The sequence below is a fragment of the Culex quinquefasciatus genome, chromosome 3 (assembly GCF_015732765.1).
Source record: "Culex quinquefasciatus strain JHB chromosome 3, VPISU_Cqui_1.0_pri_paternal, whole genome shotgun sequence".
NCBI classification, from domain to species: domain Eukaryota; kingdom Metazoa; phylum Arthropoda; class Insecta; order Diptera; family Culicidae; genus Culex; species Culex quinquefasciatus.
Window position 1 is genome coordinate 21,550,263 of NC_051863.1, and position 16,459 is coordinate 21,566,721.

At 31.8% G+C, this 16,459-nt stretch overlaps 1 protein-coding gene across 2 annotated transcripts in view; it reads left to right on the top strand.

The window, feature by feature from the left end:
- The window catches only part of LOC6033022 (inositol-trisphosphate 3-kinase A), a 48,651-nt gene that overhangs the window by 19,245 nt on the left and 12,947 nt on the right, over window positions 1-16,459 (top strand). Inside the window, exon 2 of one of the 2 annotated variants that reach the window (XM_038259580.1) lies at window positions 10,036-10,936. The exons of the other annotated variant lie outside the window; for it this stretch is intronic. Within the exon in view, the coding sequence (XP_038115508.1) occupies window positions 10,217-10,936 (720 nt within the window). The 5' untranslated portion in view covers window positions 10,036-10,216. The remainder of the gene's footprint in view (window positions 1-10,035; window positions 10,937-16,459) is intronic. 2 annotated transcript variants of the gene reach the window in all.

The following is a 16,459-nucleotide window of genomic DNA, read 5'->3' on the forward strand; positions in this document are numbered from 1 at the left end:
AAATACTGTTATAATAACAGAAAGTGTTATGGAATCTTCTTGAAAAATTCAATTAAGAGTTTAATAACAGTTTATGTTATGATAACAAAATTTGTTATTGGTCTAATATTGGTTGAAAGCCAAAACAACTTTGGAATAACATATTTTTTTATGGAAAAATATCTTCAACTGTTATTGGGATGATCGGATTAGTTGTTAAAATAACAAAAAATAATAACAAAGATTTGTTCGAAGTATAATTAAATATATTATTAGTCTGTTATTACAATAACATTCCAATAACACAAAATTCATAACGCCGAATAACAAATCTTGTTATAAATAACATAAAATGTTGTTGGCCAAGTATTTTCAAATATCAATATCAAAGCTTATTTTTGATTCTGCACTATCCCACTTTGAATGTGCTAATTTTTGCGTTAAAAGTTCATGTATTTTTAAAAATATATTTTAAGTAATATTTCTATGCATTTTTAGCATGAATAATTTTCGATTCTTGATTTTTTTTTGCCAAGATTTAAAAGGGGGATTAATACAATTTGAATGTGCCAAATTTGGTCTTGAAACCTTAAAATTGTAGGTTTTCTATATTGTATCTGATGGAACAATGTTTTCACAGTTTCATGAAAATCCAGCTGAGATACCAATGCTTTTCTAGGCAGAAAGATTGCCAAAAAATGACTTGGGACACCTATTCATTTATGGATGGCAATGGATAATTCTATTTTTTTCTGTCTAAAGGAATAAAACAATAAAAAATTAGCGTCTCTTGAAAAATCTTTAAAAAAAAGTAAAGTTGGGTTATGCTAATTAGGTTATTCATCTTTCGAATTATTCAAAAAAAGATGGGAAGAGTATTTTGTTTCCCAAAGACTAACACCCAGGCGGCGACATTATAGAGGGAAATTCCATCACTAAAACCAACAAAAAGCTTGTTTTTCTGGTTTCCAAGAATTCTCCGCTCGCGAAGAACCGAAACCGAAAGTTAGTCAAACCGTTTTGCTTGGATGGAAACAGGGAGGGTGGAAGGGGGGGGGGGGGTCCAACAAGTCCATATTTTATCTAATCGACCCCACCCACGTTTTTTTGTTGTAAAATTCTTCTACGCAGCAGTTGGGTGCTCCACCATGTTGATAGTAATCGAGTAGTCATACACACCGTTTAGCCAAACCAGATTTGTCACCTGTGTGTGGCCCCACCACGTCGTGTTTTCTGTGCAAAAAGCAGCGGCCTGCTGCGATTGCAATCGGGGAAAGTCAATATTTTACCAAGAAAGGTACTGTTATGGGTAGCTTTTATGAGTAAACCTTATCAGTAGGCTGCGGTTAACTTACTTAAGTAGCATTTTGTGTTTTATAAAGGTTACATAAGCGTTATACAGGGGTTTGCAACCTTTATAAAACTGTTGTGAAACTTTTAAATCGCATATATTTCTCAAATGTTTGAACTTCATCTCAATTTTCCACTGACAATTGTCTTTTGCATACATTCCCAGACACGTTCACACCCACCCCCTTTGAATCGTGTGACTAGTCAATTATAAACATCTTCCTCAGCCGCCAACATGGCGAACGTCATACCTGTTTTTTTTTTAAATTCACTTATGAATAGGCAATGTGACACATAAACAACCCGCCGCCGAATCGAAATCCAAGAGGGTAGGGTATAATTTACCTATACCTACGGGTTCGCACGAGTATTAAAACGCGGAGAAGACGCGCGAGAGAAATCTGTTGTACACAGAGCGCGTGATCTGTCACTCTTTGCGGCGGTTCCAAAAATGGCACTGCGACCGTAGGTGGCAGCACCGTTTTGTTATTAACGGTTGTTGTTGTTATTGTTGTTATGGCAACTGTCATCGCGGGAACGCGTTTGATTGTGCTTGCTTTTGGGATGTCTTCAATCAAAACAAATTCCTTTTTGTTTAAAACTATTTTTAAGTGTGAAGTTCATCAAATTTACAAGAAAAGTTCCAACATTCAACAACAAAATGAAACCACTCAATAAAACACTAATTTGTCAACTTTTCTCCGGCGAAATCATTCATCATTGCGGTCTGGCTTGGCTGTCTCAATGCATGTAATTTGCAATAAATTAGACAAAATACATCGTTTCTTGTCCCATCTTTCGAAAGCAGGCTCATTTATCTTCTATCCTAACCCTTGGTGTTTTTTTTTTCCCTTGGTGTTTTTTTTTTTTTTTTTTTTTTTTTTTTTTTTTTTAAACCTGTGTTCTACAGTATCCTGGGCACCACACAATCTGCAAAAAGGTGATTCTGCACCCTTTACTCCATGACAAAATAATTTTGAGAGGTTAAAAAAAAAAAAATTTTGCTCTTTTTTATAATTTTTGTTTTCTTTGTTTTCATAAAAGTTCGGTTCTACAAAAATCCTTTTTTTAAAACGTATTTTTTTGTTGAAAATTTTCAACTCTTCATTTTTTTCAGATTCTCATTAATTTTCAATAATAAGACTGGTACAATTTTTATTTAAAGTTTTTAATGGAAAGCCTTATTTTCGAACATAAAAATCAAGCAAAAAGTATCACAAATAAATTTTAATTTCACATCTTTTTCCGATCTGTGCAGTGCGTCCATCCCGGGAATTCCCGGAATATAAATTCCCGAATCCCGGGATTTCGAATAATTTGTTCCGGGAATTCCCGAAATTGAAAAAAAAACAAATTTTATTCTAGAAATTCAGATTTGGTTGTGGAAACAGAAAACAAGTTGATTAATTTGTAATCGATAAGAATTTTAAAACATTGAAATTTTTATTCGGCATTTATCGGCATTCATTTGGCTTATTAGGGAAAATTGTTAAAATTTTAGTTTGTATAATGCCTAGTGCTTTAAATATTTTCTTTTTAATCTTATATATATTTTTAAAAGCGTGGGTATTATATTTAGGTGTTTAAAAAAACATATAAAATAATTTGTCATCGAATTAACGGAGCTGTTGATGCAATTTTTTCCATAATGTTTTGATTGACTTCATTAAAACAGGAACAGAACAATCAGTACACCGATTTCCAAATTGATTGCTCTGAAATCTGAAGCTTGAAAACAATATCAATATAATGAAAACATAGATTTTATGACAGTTTTAAAATTTTCCCGGGATCCCGGGAATTCCCGGGATTTCAAAAATATTTTTCCCGTTTCCCGGGAAATTCAAAACCCGGGAAAATTGGACGCCCTAGATTTGTGGTCTTAAAATCAAAAACTTGTAAAAAGTTTAAAAAGCCTTTTTTTGGTTAAAATGCAACAAATAAATGGCCTTGCAATGTGTTCCAAATAGTTTACAATAGTGTAAAAAGTAATTTTATTTTAAATGTTTTTTTTTGCGATGCGTACAAAATCTTTAAACAAACAAAACATTGGCCTAAAATATTCGAAATAAATATATTAATCATACTTCCATGGAAAAATCTCATTTTTTGAAAATATTTAAATTTTTATCATTTGAGAATATAAATGATAAACAAAGCTATTTTTTTGCAAAGTTGTTTTTTTTGTGAAATATTCGAAAAATAAGGAACTTTACCATTTGAATTTAAAAGATGTATTGAATAGGGTCCTAAAGCCTAATGTTATTTTTTTCCCAACAGTTATTAAAAAATGACAAGATCATTTTTTTTAGATGGAAGTACTCAAATTTACATAAAATATCTTACTGTTAATAAATAATTCGATTCCTCCATTTGAGATGTAGAAACCTACAATTTTTTTTTTTGCAAAAAAATTATCTTTTTTATGTAAAATTAAATTTTTAATCAAATATAATAGATTTTTTTTTGACAATAGTTTAAATTTAGTTTAGGTCGACTGAATTTGTTCGAATATGTGTTTCAATAAGTTAATTAAACGGATTATCGTTAAATATTTTCGATAACATGTTCACCTATGAGCTAATCGTGGATCCATGAACATGACGATTAGGCTTCAATTTTTCACGTTCAAAAATTGCAAATTTCACGGGGACCTCAATTTTAAAACACAAAATTTCACGCAAATTTCGCGGAACGTGAAAAATGTTAAAATAACTCTGAAAATCTTATGTTTAAATCTCAGAAACTACTTTTTATGCTTCATTATATATTATTCTTCAATAAACTGACGTGAACGTGACAAAAAAAAATCTCCTGATTATCAAAAAAAAACGTCTGGTTTACGGATGGACTCAATTTATATTTTAAAACAAAATGTAAGGCATGCGTATTCTCATTTATTGATTGCTATTCAGCTAAAAAAAGTTAAAAAGTTTTCGCTGATTTTCTTTTGTTTTATCAGTTTAAATTTTATTGAATTTCATATCAAAGCAAGATTCAACAATCTTGTCCATCCCAAATATGTAAAATAATTTAAATTTTTTTCAACATTTAGACCATTCAAAATAATTTTTAAGGTTTTCATCTCTCTTTTTAAAAACTAAATTTAAAATCCATAGACAAAAATGTTATAAATTGTTACGAAATCAAAATTTTTATTCATAATAAGAACAGAAAACAAAAAAAATGTATTTTTTAACTTTCAAGGGAATTTAGAGGGAATTTAAAAAAACAGGACTCAGAAAAAAATCTGAAATGTTTTAAAAAGATGATTTCAAAGATTAAAAATACTCTTCATTTTATTTTAAATAAAACAAAGCTTGATTCTTCTAATTTCTTTTGAAATCATGCATTTTAAAGAAAATAGCAGTAAAATTTGTACTACAGCGAATTAAAATATTACTAAATTTAGTTGGTTTCTATAGAAACTGAAAATTTTAATAATTCTTCAAATGGTTCATATCAAGCTTATCAAACGAAGATTAATAAAATTTACTTGAATAGTATTTATGGTTGAAATATTTATTATGAAGTAATTTAAAAAAAGCGATTTGAGAAAATTGAAAAAAATTCAAGAATTTTCACCCTTCCGCGGAATCGTCAAAATTCATAATTGAACATACAATTTCACGGGATTTCGCGGAAAAAGCCAAAAAGGCGAATTTCACGCTGTCCTCGAAATCGTGAAATTTCACTAACTCTACTTATGGGAGAACTGTCATTTCTATCACTCGAATCCGGTACTCTCATTAAACCAGGATATTCACTCGCTTAATTCTACAGTACTTCATAAGATTGTTTTTATTCCTTTTTGAGATTGATTAATTATTTTGAGAAAAATCGTTACATTTTCACACAAACATTTCACGGGATTTCGCGGAAAAAGCCAAATTTCGCGGATTTCACGCTGTCCGCGAAATCGTGAAATTTCACTAACCCTAATGACGATCATTGGGTTGTTTTGATTTGAAAGCTTGCAAATTTGTATAAATGTTTTTATCTAGATTTTTTTTTATAAAAGTTTACCAATAAATCAAAATAGCTTATTCTAAAAATAAAAAAAAAAACAAATTAATATGTTTTTTTTTAATCCAAGATGTCGACTGAGTAACCAAGGGTTATCTGCTTACGACTAGCAACATAAACCTAGTCTCAGCGATCCTATACTGTAATGTCTGTCGGACGAAAAACTTGATTTAATGCTTCCATATCAGACTTCTCGTCAGACTTTACCCAATTAGAGACGCTTGGTTATGCAACCCTCCCCGGTGCAGATGCCCTTATCAAAGACGTAGTAAAATGGCACAAAAAAGCGGCTTACTGCGTCGTCGTTTTTGAAAACTATTTTGTTTTCTTCATTTTTGCTATGGACGGATCAATTTATCACCTTCTCTTCCGATCGAAACCCCGAAAACCGTGATTGACGCAAATTTGGCCCCTCTCTCTCTCTCTCTCTTTCTGGTGCGTCAAATGTGGCGCTGAACGTCATCTGTTGGGGAAATATTTGAAATTTTAATCAGATTTTGAGTGTTCGCTGGAGTCGATGAATTGTCTCTATCTGGAAGGTGATGAATCGTCCCAAAGTGTAGGGTTATAACTCTTCGAACGTTCTCCTGGAAGAGGGGACATCGACCGGTTCCCACGGCCAAGGCGCGCGCGCGCCGTTCCCGGAGGTTCATGGCCCATTCAAACGCCCATCAGTGACCTCGAGACAAACCTGCGCGGTGGCTCCTACACCTTTTTAGTGTGTGACACTGTGGCACCAGCCGATAGGGGAGGGAGTCACTCTTAAAATCATCAAATTTTTGCGGTGGTTGAAAGTTTCACTTAAGCCCAACTTCCCCTAACAGATATTTCCTTGTTGGCCCTATCGGAGCCAGACAGCGAAGAGTCGGCTGGACGACAGGGACGCAGACTTTGCTGTGATGTTGTGCAAATTGGAGTCTATGTTCCAAAAAAGGCACTCGCTAACAAAGTGCCGACAACTGTGTGCGACGACGTTGGCCAGCAGTATAGATTCCGAACAAGGTGCACCAAGATAGGCAACTTGGTGTTGGAAATAAGGGACGCGAATTCGTTTTGTAACTTAACATGAATCTAAGTTTTTTGGTAGGGTAACGTTTCCAGACATCTTTACTAGAATTAATTCCTAATAAGACTTAATAAGTTAACAAAGTATTAGCAAAGCCTACTGTTGCAATTCTTTTCAATGTGTTTCTAAGATAAATGTCGTTAACATAAAATGCAACCATGAGTTTTCCAATGACAGATTTTCTATTTTTATTGCTTTGAATCTTTTCACCATTTTGACATCCCGAGCAGACGGAAATAACTAGGGAATAATTTTTTTTTATGTTTGAATATACTAGACCAGTAACATTTCAGGTAATTTTTAACATGATTTGTTATTCGTCGTTATGATTTTTTTTTTTGTTATTGTTTGTTATTGTAATAACAGACTAATAACACTTTTAGTTATTTTTCGAACAAATCTCAGTTATTATTATTTTTTTTATTTTAATAACTAATCCGATCATTCCAATAACAGTTGGAGGTATTCTTCCATAACAAAAAATGTTATCCCAAAGTTGTATTGGCTTACAACCAACATCGAATTGTGTTATGATAACATAAACTGTTACTCAACTCTTTTACAAAACACTTTATGTTATGTTTACAGTATTTGTTATTGAAATGGCATGAATTTAGTTAGTCTTTTCGGGATAACAATTTTTCATGGTTTTCTCATTTTTGGGCGTCTCGTGCGTAGGTATTGAATATGCTGTCATTCTATTTTAAAGCTGTTGGATCATTTCTTTTTCATACGGCTCAATGACTTTTCGCGATGCAAAGCTTTGAATTTTATAACCTAGTTTCAAATTGAAAATGATGGAAATGATGTAGTCAGAAACACCTTGTTATTTACGTTTTATTTGTCTTATTTTTCTTTGTGGGGTTAGTTTTTGAGAGTAAAAAAGGCATTTTTGTGTTTCTTTTTGTAATAATTTGTTATGATTTGAATAAAGTACTTAAATTTTATCAAACTATATTTGACATAATTAACAATAAAATTTTATGACTTTTCCTATCAAAAAAGTTAGACCATTGCAAATATCTTTTTACGATTATGTACCTCATTTCTGATCGAGGTCGTAAAAAGTATCAAAAGATACCATCAATTTTGATTAATACATTATTTGAGAGAGGTGAAATTACTTTCATGTTATAGAGAAAAACATTATCAGGAATAAAAATAATTTGTTTTTTTTTTCGATTAGTGCAAAAAGTTTTGATATCTTAGAAGTGTTGTTACTGCAACAAAATTGAATTGTTTTCAGAAAATGTTTGTATTTTCTTAATAAGAAAAGAAGAAATAACCTTCATAAAGAGTTTATTTTTCAAAATGTATTGTTGAGGATTTCTTAAATAAATTTATTAATACATTTAAATGATTTTTCAACATCTGCTTAACGGATCTGAAAATTTATTTTGTTTTGAGTCATGTTATTTAACCTTATTTATTGTTTATTTAATACAGGATGTATTCAATTTTTAATCTAGTGAATCATATTTCAAACTTTTCTACAAGATATAGACATTGGATGTAACAGAAATGATTATTGGGGCGTACTGTGCTAATATTCCTAAATATGAGCTTGAGTTGACGTAACAGAAGCTGGCTCTCCACCTTTGAATTTTAGATGGGATTTTAGCCTTCTCAGGGAAAAAATAAAAGGCTCAAAATTCAAGTTTCAGAAATTCAATAACCCAAACCATTTTTGATTCTAATAGCTTTTTTAATCCAAAAATTAAAAACTCTGATTCGAAAATTTAAGAAAAACCGAATTGTCTAAATACAAAATTTAAAAAATCTTTAATTCAAAACCAGAGCGTCTAATTTCCCGGGGTTACAAAATTCCCGGGAAACGGGAAATTTTCAACAAATTTCCCGGGAAATTTCAAATTTTACGAAAATTATTTTATAGAACAGCAACTGTAATGGTCAAAATGAGTTTGAGAACCAATTTATGGCTTGACTGCTTTTAAAAAATCATACAGCTTTGAGAAAAAAATATAATCTTTCTTATTTTTATGCCGTTTTCAAATCGTCCCAAATTAAGGAAAATATTATTAGTATTTTGGTTGAGAAGTATTTTTTAAAAATCAAGGTATTTATTGCTTTTAAATTTGTCTCAGTGACCATAAAGTTAAAAGGAAAAATAAAATATGCAAAAATTTTGTTTGTCATGGCAAATAACTTATCTCAGAACAAGCATTTTCAACTTGTGAATAGATAAATAATCATTGAATTTACCTTAAAAATCTAATTCCTAGCGCTTTTTAACTTGAAACACTTTTTCATGAATGGTATTCAGCCTACTTAAATGATTAGATTAAAATAATTTAAATAATTAAATTAAAATAATTAAGTGGTTGAAATTAAACGATATTTTTTCATACTTAACCCTCTTGCGCCCTTGGTAGCTCACGTGCTTCATAAATTTATAACTTCAATCTGTTATTTCTCGAATACTTAGAAACAAATTCTTCTCACACAAACCTTTTTTTTAATTTAATTTTATCAGTTTAATTTTCATCCAACATGTTCAAGGTAAAAAAAAGTTAAAAAAAATCTTAATGTTGATCTTGGCTGGAAGATATCTTATTTTCAAATGACATTACACAAAAAAAATCTTTTAAAAAGGTTTTCAAAAATAACATAGTTTATAAATGTGATTTTTTCAAATTTCCCGGGAAACGGGAAATATTTTTTTCCGGGAAATCCCAGGACGGGAAATTGGACGCTCTATTCAAAACTCCAAAAATTAGGGAATTAAAAATTAAAAAATTAAAAACAAACAATTAATTTCTCAAATGTTTAAATTGTTAAATTCTTAAAAACTCAAGTGCTACCATTTTTGTCACCATCATAGATTACAGAAAATCTGATAACTTTGGAACATTTTCGGAGTCATATTTTAAGGATAGATACATTTTGAGAAGAAAATAATACACATTTCTTGTTTAGATTTTTCTGAGTAAATCTTTGGTAAATATCATCGAGTACGAACTGTATTTAAGTTGTCAAATCTTTAGATTTATGAATTTTTGATTATTTTTAATTTGTTTAACTTTTTAATACATTTTTTTCTTTTTTTTATAATTAAATTTCGTGTTTAACTTTTGTTCTCAAAAACTTTCTTTTTTTTCATAAAAAAAATATTTTTCATATTTTTCATATTTTTCATAGTTTATGTCGTTTTTAAATGTTTTAACTTATTTATTTTGGAATAAAGCATGTTGTGATACAATTTTCTATTATTATTATTTTTTAACTCGGGCTGTAACGATTTTGCGAATTTCGAAAAATTTTAATTAGAAATACTTAAAAACATGTTGAAACTTAGCTTGTAAGTTTTCATTTTAATAATTAATCTTCTGGTAAATAGTTTAAAATAAATTAAGTAACGAACTAAGGTACTTTACAGTAAACATTAAAATGTGAACAAAAAGCAGAGCATATGGTTTCTTTTCCACATTTACGCAATTGAATCATACATAAAACCAACTTCTTCGAGTCCCAAACCCTCCGCTGCCACGTCACAAAGTGCTCTCCCAGATGCTGCGTTCAAATTCATCATCACACGGTCCAAGTAGGCCCCTTATTCAGGCTTCAATTAAGTGCAACGCATTTGATTTCCACAGAATACCCCGCCGACTTCTGGGTGATATCACTCGCACTCGGCCTACCTCGATGATTCCAAACAGTCAACGTCACCACCGTCACCGCCTGCTGCTGTAATCTTCTTGCGCTCAGTTCGTTGCGAAGTGTTGTGCTACTAGGTTGGGTTCGGGTGTATGTTCGGGTGTGGACTAGCGCAGGAGAATGCCTATTTGTACGCTACCGACGGTCAGGATCTACGAGGACTTTGACAAGATCAGTGCCAAGGAGGTGTACTTCACGGACACCGGGGATAAGATTACGGTGAAGCTGCTGCACTTTCCCGATTTGAGTCCGGAGGAGCAGACCCAGCTGCAGACGATGTACGACAGTGAGGAGGAGGAGGGCTCGGGGGCGTCGTCGACGACGACCGTTACGGGGAGCTCCGCTCCGTTGGTCGAGGAGACGAGGTTTCGATCGCGGAAAAAGTCTACGGGTCGGAAGTTTACGATCGAGCAGCGCAGGAGTAGTGGTGCGTTGAGGAAAAACTCCAAGGAAGATGTTACGAGCAGTGAACAGTCGTCACCTGCACCGGTCACGACTTCAGTTAGAGTTCAGCACCACCATCATCCGTACCATCACCACAGTCATCAGCAGCTGTACCGGACTCCGGTGGTTCAACATCCACCGAACGACCACGTGATCAACGGAACGGGTTCGTCGCTACGCCACGGCCGTCTGCAGAACCACCGGTCACCGTCCCCGAGACAGCAGAACCACAACCAGCAGCAATCGTCCAGCCTGTGCCCGGGTTACGAACAGTACCAGATGTCCCTGCTGGAGGTTCCGATGCCGTGGGACTACGGCGACGCGTCCAGCGATGACCTCAGCTCCGAGTGGGACTCGGATGTGCCGGACGTGCGCAACGAGGGGCAGGGACCGAAGGTAAGAATACATAGCAGGCCATGTGCCATCGCGGAAGAGCACCGAACGCCTCCTCCTACGCCCAGCTCATCAAGCTCAATTCCAACCATTTAGAACGATGATCATTAAACCTTCTCGAATAAAGCAGGCGAGAGGTGATAATAGAGGACAAAATCGTGACGTCAGGAATGAACTCAAATCACTCAAAGTTCATTTTGTGAGTGACTTAAAAAGTTTGGCCTAGTTTGACAGCTACTTTGTCCCTACTTTTTCTGTGGGAGAGAAAAGGAGGCGAATACTTTATGAAAATCATACCTGTCAAAATTCCTAGCCTCAAAATTTTTTCGCGAGTTGCTTTTCTCCTCTATTGCCGTCTCGCGCGAAGCGACGACAGCTGTCAGCAGTGTTGTGACTTGGCACACTAGATTAGATGAGCGGGGACTTTGATCAAAATCATTCACCAAGCGTCGCAGGCTTTGGGAAATCATTCATGACGTCAGTTGTGACGAATCTAAGTGGGCAACCTTGACGTCACAAAACCAATAACTATTAATCTTCTCGAAGTTTCCTCTTTTGGGAAGTTATAACTTACACTTGATTCGAGCGCGCGGAAAAGTATACTTTGAACCGAACCGATGTGATAAGAGTGTGTTGCACCATCCCCTTTACTAGAGAGGCGCACTTGTCACTGTTTACAAACCACTTTGCCACTTGCATTGTATCTCTCTTTTGAACCGGCTATGACGTGCAACGTCATTAATCAGCCTTCAGGCTTATCGCGACGTGGCTTAAAATAAATCAAGATTTTAAACTCATGAATGGTTGGTTTCAGTGCAATCAGCTATACATAATTCCGAGTGTATGGCAAAGGCCATAGTTGAATTGAAAACAACATCTGGATTTCGATATTTTTAGGAAATTATTTTAGTGTTATGTTATCATTTTGCTAATCCACGCGAAAATCTTTCAAAATATTCAGAATCGGCATCTTGACGGTTTTTATAATTTTGTTCATTTTGGAACAGTTATGCATGTACTGTTAAAAAAATGTATTTTGAAAATTGAATGTTACCTTTTTTTTGCTGTAACTTTACCTCAATTAACCTTCTACAGTCGAAACCTGGAGTTTTTTTTAAAGGTCCAATAAACCAAATTTTTAGTTTTTGCTCTTTGGGTGTTCTTGAAACCAGGGGTATTAAAAAAACACACAAAAAACAAAAACTGAAAATTTGGTTTATTGGACCTTTTTTTAAAAAAAAATCCAAAAATATTCTTTTATGAAAATTTTCATTTTTTTAGCAGCTTTTGTTCTACAAAAAGCTTTACATCTGTTGTTTCATGTTTTTCTTGTTTTATTTATAAGTATTTTAATTTGTATTTATCTTGATTAGTTTGTTTATATTTTTGATAGTATTTGGGCTATTCCAACACCTCCTATCATTACATTTTCAGATTCTAATTCTGTATTGTTGTCAAAGAATATTCGGAAAAAATTGCTAATATTTTCAATAAATTTTTGTCAGTAAAAATTAAGCTCCAAATTTGAAAAACCATTTTTTTGCAATTCCGTCGTGAAACTACTTTCTTTTCCTGTCATTCTTGAACGACGAAATAGCCTACTTTTCTGTACCAAAAATAACAGAATCGAATAGCAACACTTTTCATGATAAATGCTGAAAAGTTCTACTTTTCAGCACTCAAATGGGTGCTGAAAAGTTGAACTTTTCAGCACTTGTTTCGAAAAGTAACACTTTTCAAAAAAAATTGATTTAAACGATTTATTGACAAAATACATGAAAATTTGACATAAAATTTCACTCAGTGTGTGTTTTTTGGAATTGCAAAAAAATGTGTATGGAACTCGTTGCAAAACTTGATTTTTTCAGCACTCTTCGAATTCATCCAACTCGGTGAACCTCGTTGGATAAATGTACGACTCGTGCTGAAAAAAACCTCTTTTTGCAACTTGTTGCATAAACTACTATTATTTATGTCATTGTATATTTTATATTATATTTTTATTATGTTATTATTTTTTGTTTCAATTGAAAAATACAGGATTGATAACAACGATTCATCTTCTTTATGATATATTTTTAGAATTTTAAGCACGCCATAACATGCAATGATATCTTTTCAGAAAATGCCAGAATTACACAAAATATATACTGAAACAACAAGCAAATCATTTTTTTTAAATGCATTTTTCAACCGTATTATTTTTCTCAAAAAAGTAAGATTTGACACAAAATATGCATTTTTTTTCCAGTGCTGTACATTTACTAAAATTCAAATGATTTTTTGAATAAACCAAAACATACTGAAAAATGCATCTAAACGCAGAGAAATGCATTTTAAATTGATTTCAGCTGAGTGCACTTTAGCTTCTATTGAAATTCTGAACCTAAAAACAGAATTTCGCTTACAGATTTTTCGAGCCGATTTCGATGGGCGCCTCAAACTTTTAAAAAGAATTTGGAACTGCATTTTTTAATATAATTTGTAATTTAAAAGTATATCAGTAAATTTTCATAAAATGTAATTTTCATAAAAAAATAATTCATTCATGTTAAAGCCAGGTAACTTTTCTTAAAAAGGAACCGTTTTTTTTTTTATTTTATAAAATGAGCACTTCTGTATGTTTTTTAAAAACTTTTTCTTACTCTTGTCTTCTATTTAATTCTATTTAAATTTTATATTAAAAATAATGCTTTCAATTGAATTACGATGAAACACACAGCTGAAAGAAACTCCAATACTCTGTTATTACGTAACTTGATTATTCACAAATAAAACCGAATTAAATTGAATTAAAAAAATGGGCAATGTTTGTCCATTTTTGAAAACAAAAAGAAATTTAAATGTTGAGACAAATTAACATTTTTGAAATTTTCTTATATCTTTGATAAATATAATTTGAAAATTTTCAAGTAGAGACTAACATTTGAAATGTGCCAAATATTTATTTTTTTCCCCTTTTTGAAAAGTTCAAATTTTTAATTTTTTTTCATAAATAGGCAAATAGGGCTCCAATTTTCCCGGGTTTTGAATTTCCCGGGAAACGGGAAAAATATTTTTTGAATCCCGGGAATTCCCGGGATCCAGGGAAATTTTTGCAGCAGTCATAAAATCTATGTTTTCAATATATTTGTTACGTTTTTTTTAGCTTAAATCATAGAATTAGCTCAAAACTGTTAATGGTGAGCTACACTTCAATCTGAACAAGGACAGCAGTCTTTAGATAGTTTAAAACACATTAAAAAAATGTGTTCTTTGATGTGCATTGGAATTTAATTGAACCAGAATTTTGAATATATATTTTTTTTATTTTTTATTTATATAATATAACATTTATATAACACAAAAGCTTATACAATTTCATTGAAATTGTCTTACACAAAAAATAATAATATAATATAATCAATTCCCGAATCCCGGGATTTTTCATATTTTGTCCCAGGAATTCTCGAAATTGAAAACATATCAAATTTTGGTCTAGAAATTCAGATTTGGTTGTGGAAATTAGTAATCGATAAGCATTTTAAAGCATTAAAATTGGTATTCGGCATATAATAGCATTTATTAGGCAGGGATAATTGTTCAAATTTTTGTTCACAGATCCGCCAAATGTTTTGCGTCTTGGATTTTTTCTACTAAATTTTATTTATTTAAAAAATGACTTATTATTATATTTTATTATTTAAGTCATTTTTTTAATAAATAAAATTTAGTAGAAAAAATCCAAGACGCAAAACATTTTGCGGATCTGTGAACAAAAATTTCAACAATTATCCCTGCCAAATTAATGCTATTATATGCCGAATACAAATTTTAATGCTTTAATATGCTTATCGATTACTAATTTCCACAACCAAATCTGAATTTCTAGTCCAAAATTTGATATGTTTTCAATTTCGGGAATTCCCGGGACAAAATATGAAAAATCACGGGATTCGGGAATTCCCGGTTTTGGAAAAATCCCGGGATGTTTGTCCCGGGAATTCCCGGGAAACTGAAAAACTGTGCTCCCAAAAATGGCTAGAACTTGAAAACAGTGCACTTTATTAAACATTTTGTCTAGTATTTTTTGACTGCAAATTTGATTTTACATAAAAAACATGAAATGAAACAAAATTTTGACCGCTTAGGATTTCTTTTTAAAATTACTACATACTTTTTTCGAAAAATCATTTCATGGCATTTTATTGGTTAAAAATTAAATGGTGTAATTTTTTACATCAATTTTTAGTGATTTTTGAATAATTTGATTGCAATTTTGATTTAAACATAAAAAAATTAAATCAACAAAATTTTGACCCTTCAAAATAGAGAAAAAAAACTGTTTTTCAATTTTTAAAAATGGTACATTTTTGATAACAAAATGGAATGGAAAAGTTGAGAAGATTTAAACATTTGTGAAATTTTCTGTGAAATTCTGAAATTCTCTTCGATAAACTTTTGATTTTTTTGAGTCGACAAACATTTCAAAAGGACCAAATATTCAACACTACGACCTTTTGAAAAATTCTGCTTTTTGATTAATTTTTCAAAAATTGGCAAATATGGGCAAAACTAAGCCTAATAAATGGCTAGAACATGTGAACGGTACACTTTATCAAAATTTCTGTTAGGTATATTTTTGACTGAAAATTTGATTTACAATAAAAAATGGAAAGAAACAAAATTTTGACCGTTTAGGACTTCTTTTCAAAATCATTATTTTTTTCAAAAAATCATAACACGGTAAAATACTTTTTGTCTATTCTAGAATTTTCTGAAAAGACGGCATTGCCTTCTTAAAAAAAAACAAGTAGTGTAATATTTCAATGAAGGTTTTTTTTTCCAGAAAAAAATGAATTCTTTATCATAAAAAAACGAAATTTTGACGATTTTTTTTCACTATTTGCGTGACTGTACCTTTATCGATGTTTCACAAAATCTGAAAATATTTTCAAACTAATCCACACTTGCTAAAACTTATCAAAATATCGACAAATTACCCAAATTGTATTTAAGAAAAGTAGAAATTACAGTCACGAATGAATATGAGCTACTTTTCGGCCGATTTCGACCATTTTTATTTTTTGTATTTTTTTATTTGACTTAAACTTTGTGGGGGCCTTCCCAATAACCAAATAAGCTATTTTGCGTCATTGGTTCACCCATGCAAGTCTCCATACAATTTTGGCTGCTGTCCATACAAAAATGGTATGTAAATATTCAAACAGTTGTAACTTTTGAGTGAATTTTCTGATCAATTTGGTGTCTTGGGCAAAGTTGTAGGTATTGTAGAGGACTATTGAGAAAAAATAGGTACACGGAAAAAAATTGCAAATTTTTTAATCAACTTTTTTTTTTACTAAAACTCAATTTCCCAAAATACGTATTTTTGATTGTCGAGATTTTTTGATATGTTTTACGGGACAAAAATCCGCAACTTTCGAGCCATAGAGAAACATGGTCAAAAAATCTGCCGCCGAGTGATGCTTTTTTGAAAAAATAGTGATTTTTGGAAAAAATCGAAGTTTCATGCAAAAACGAGTT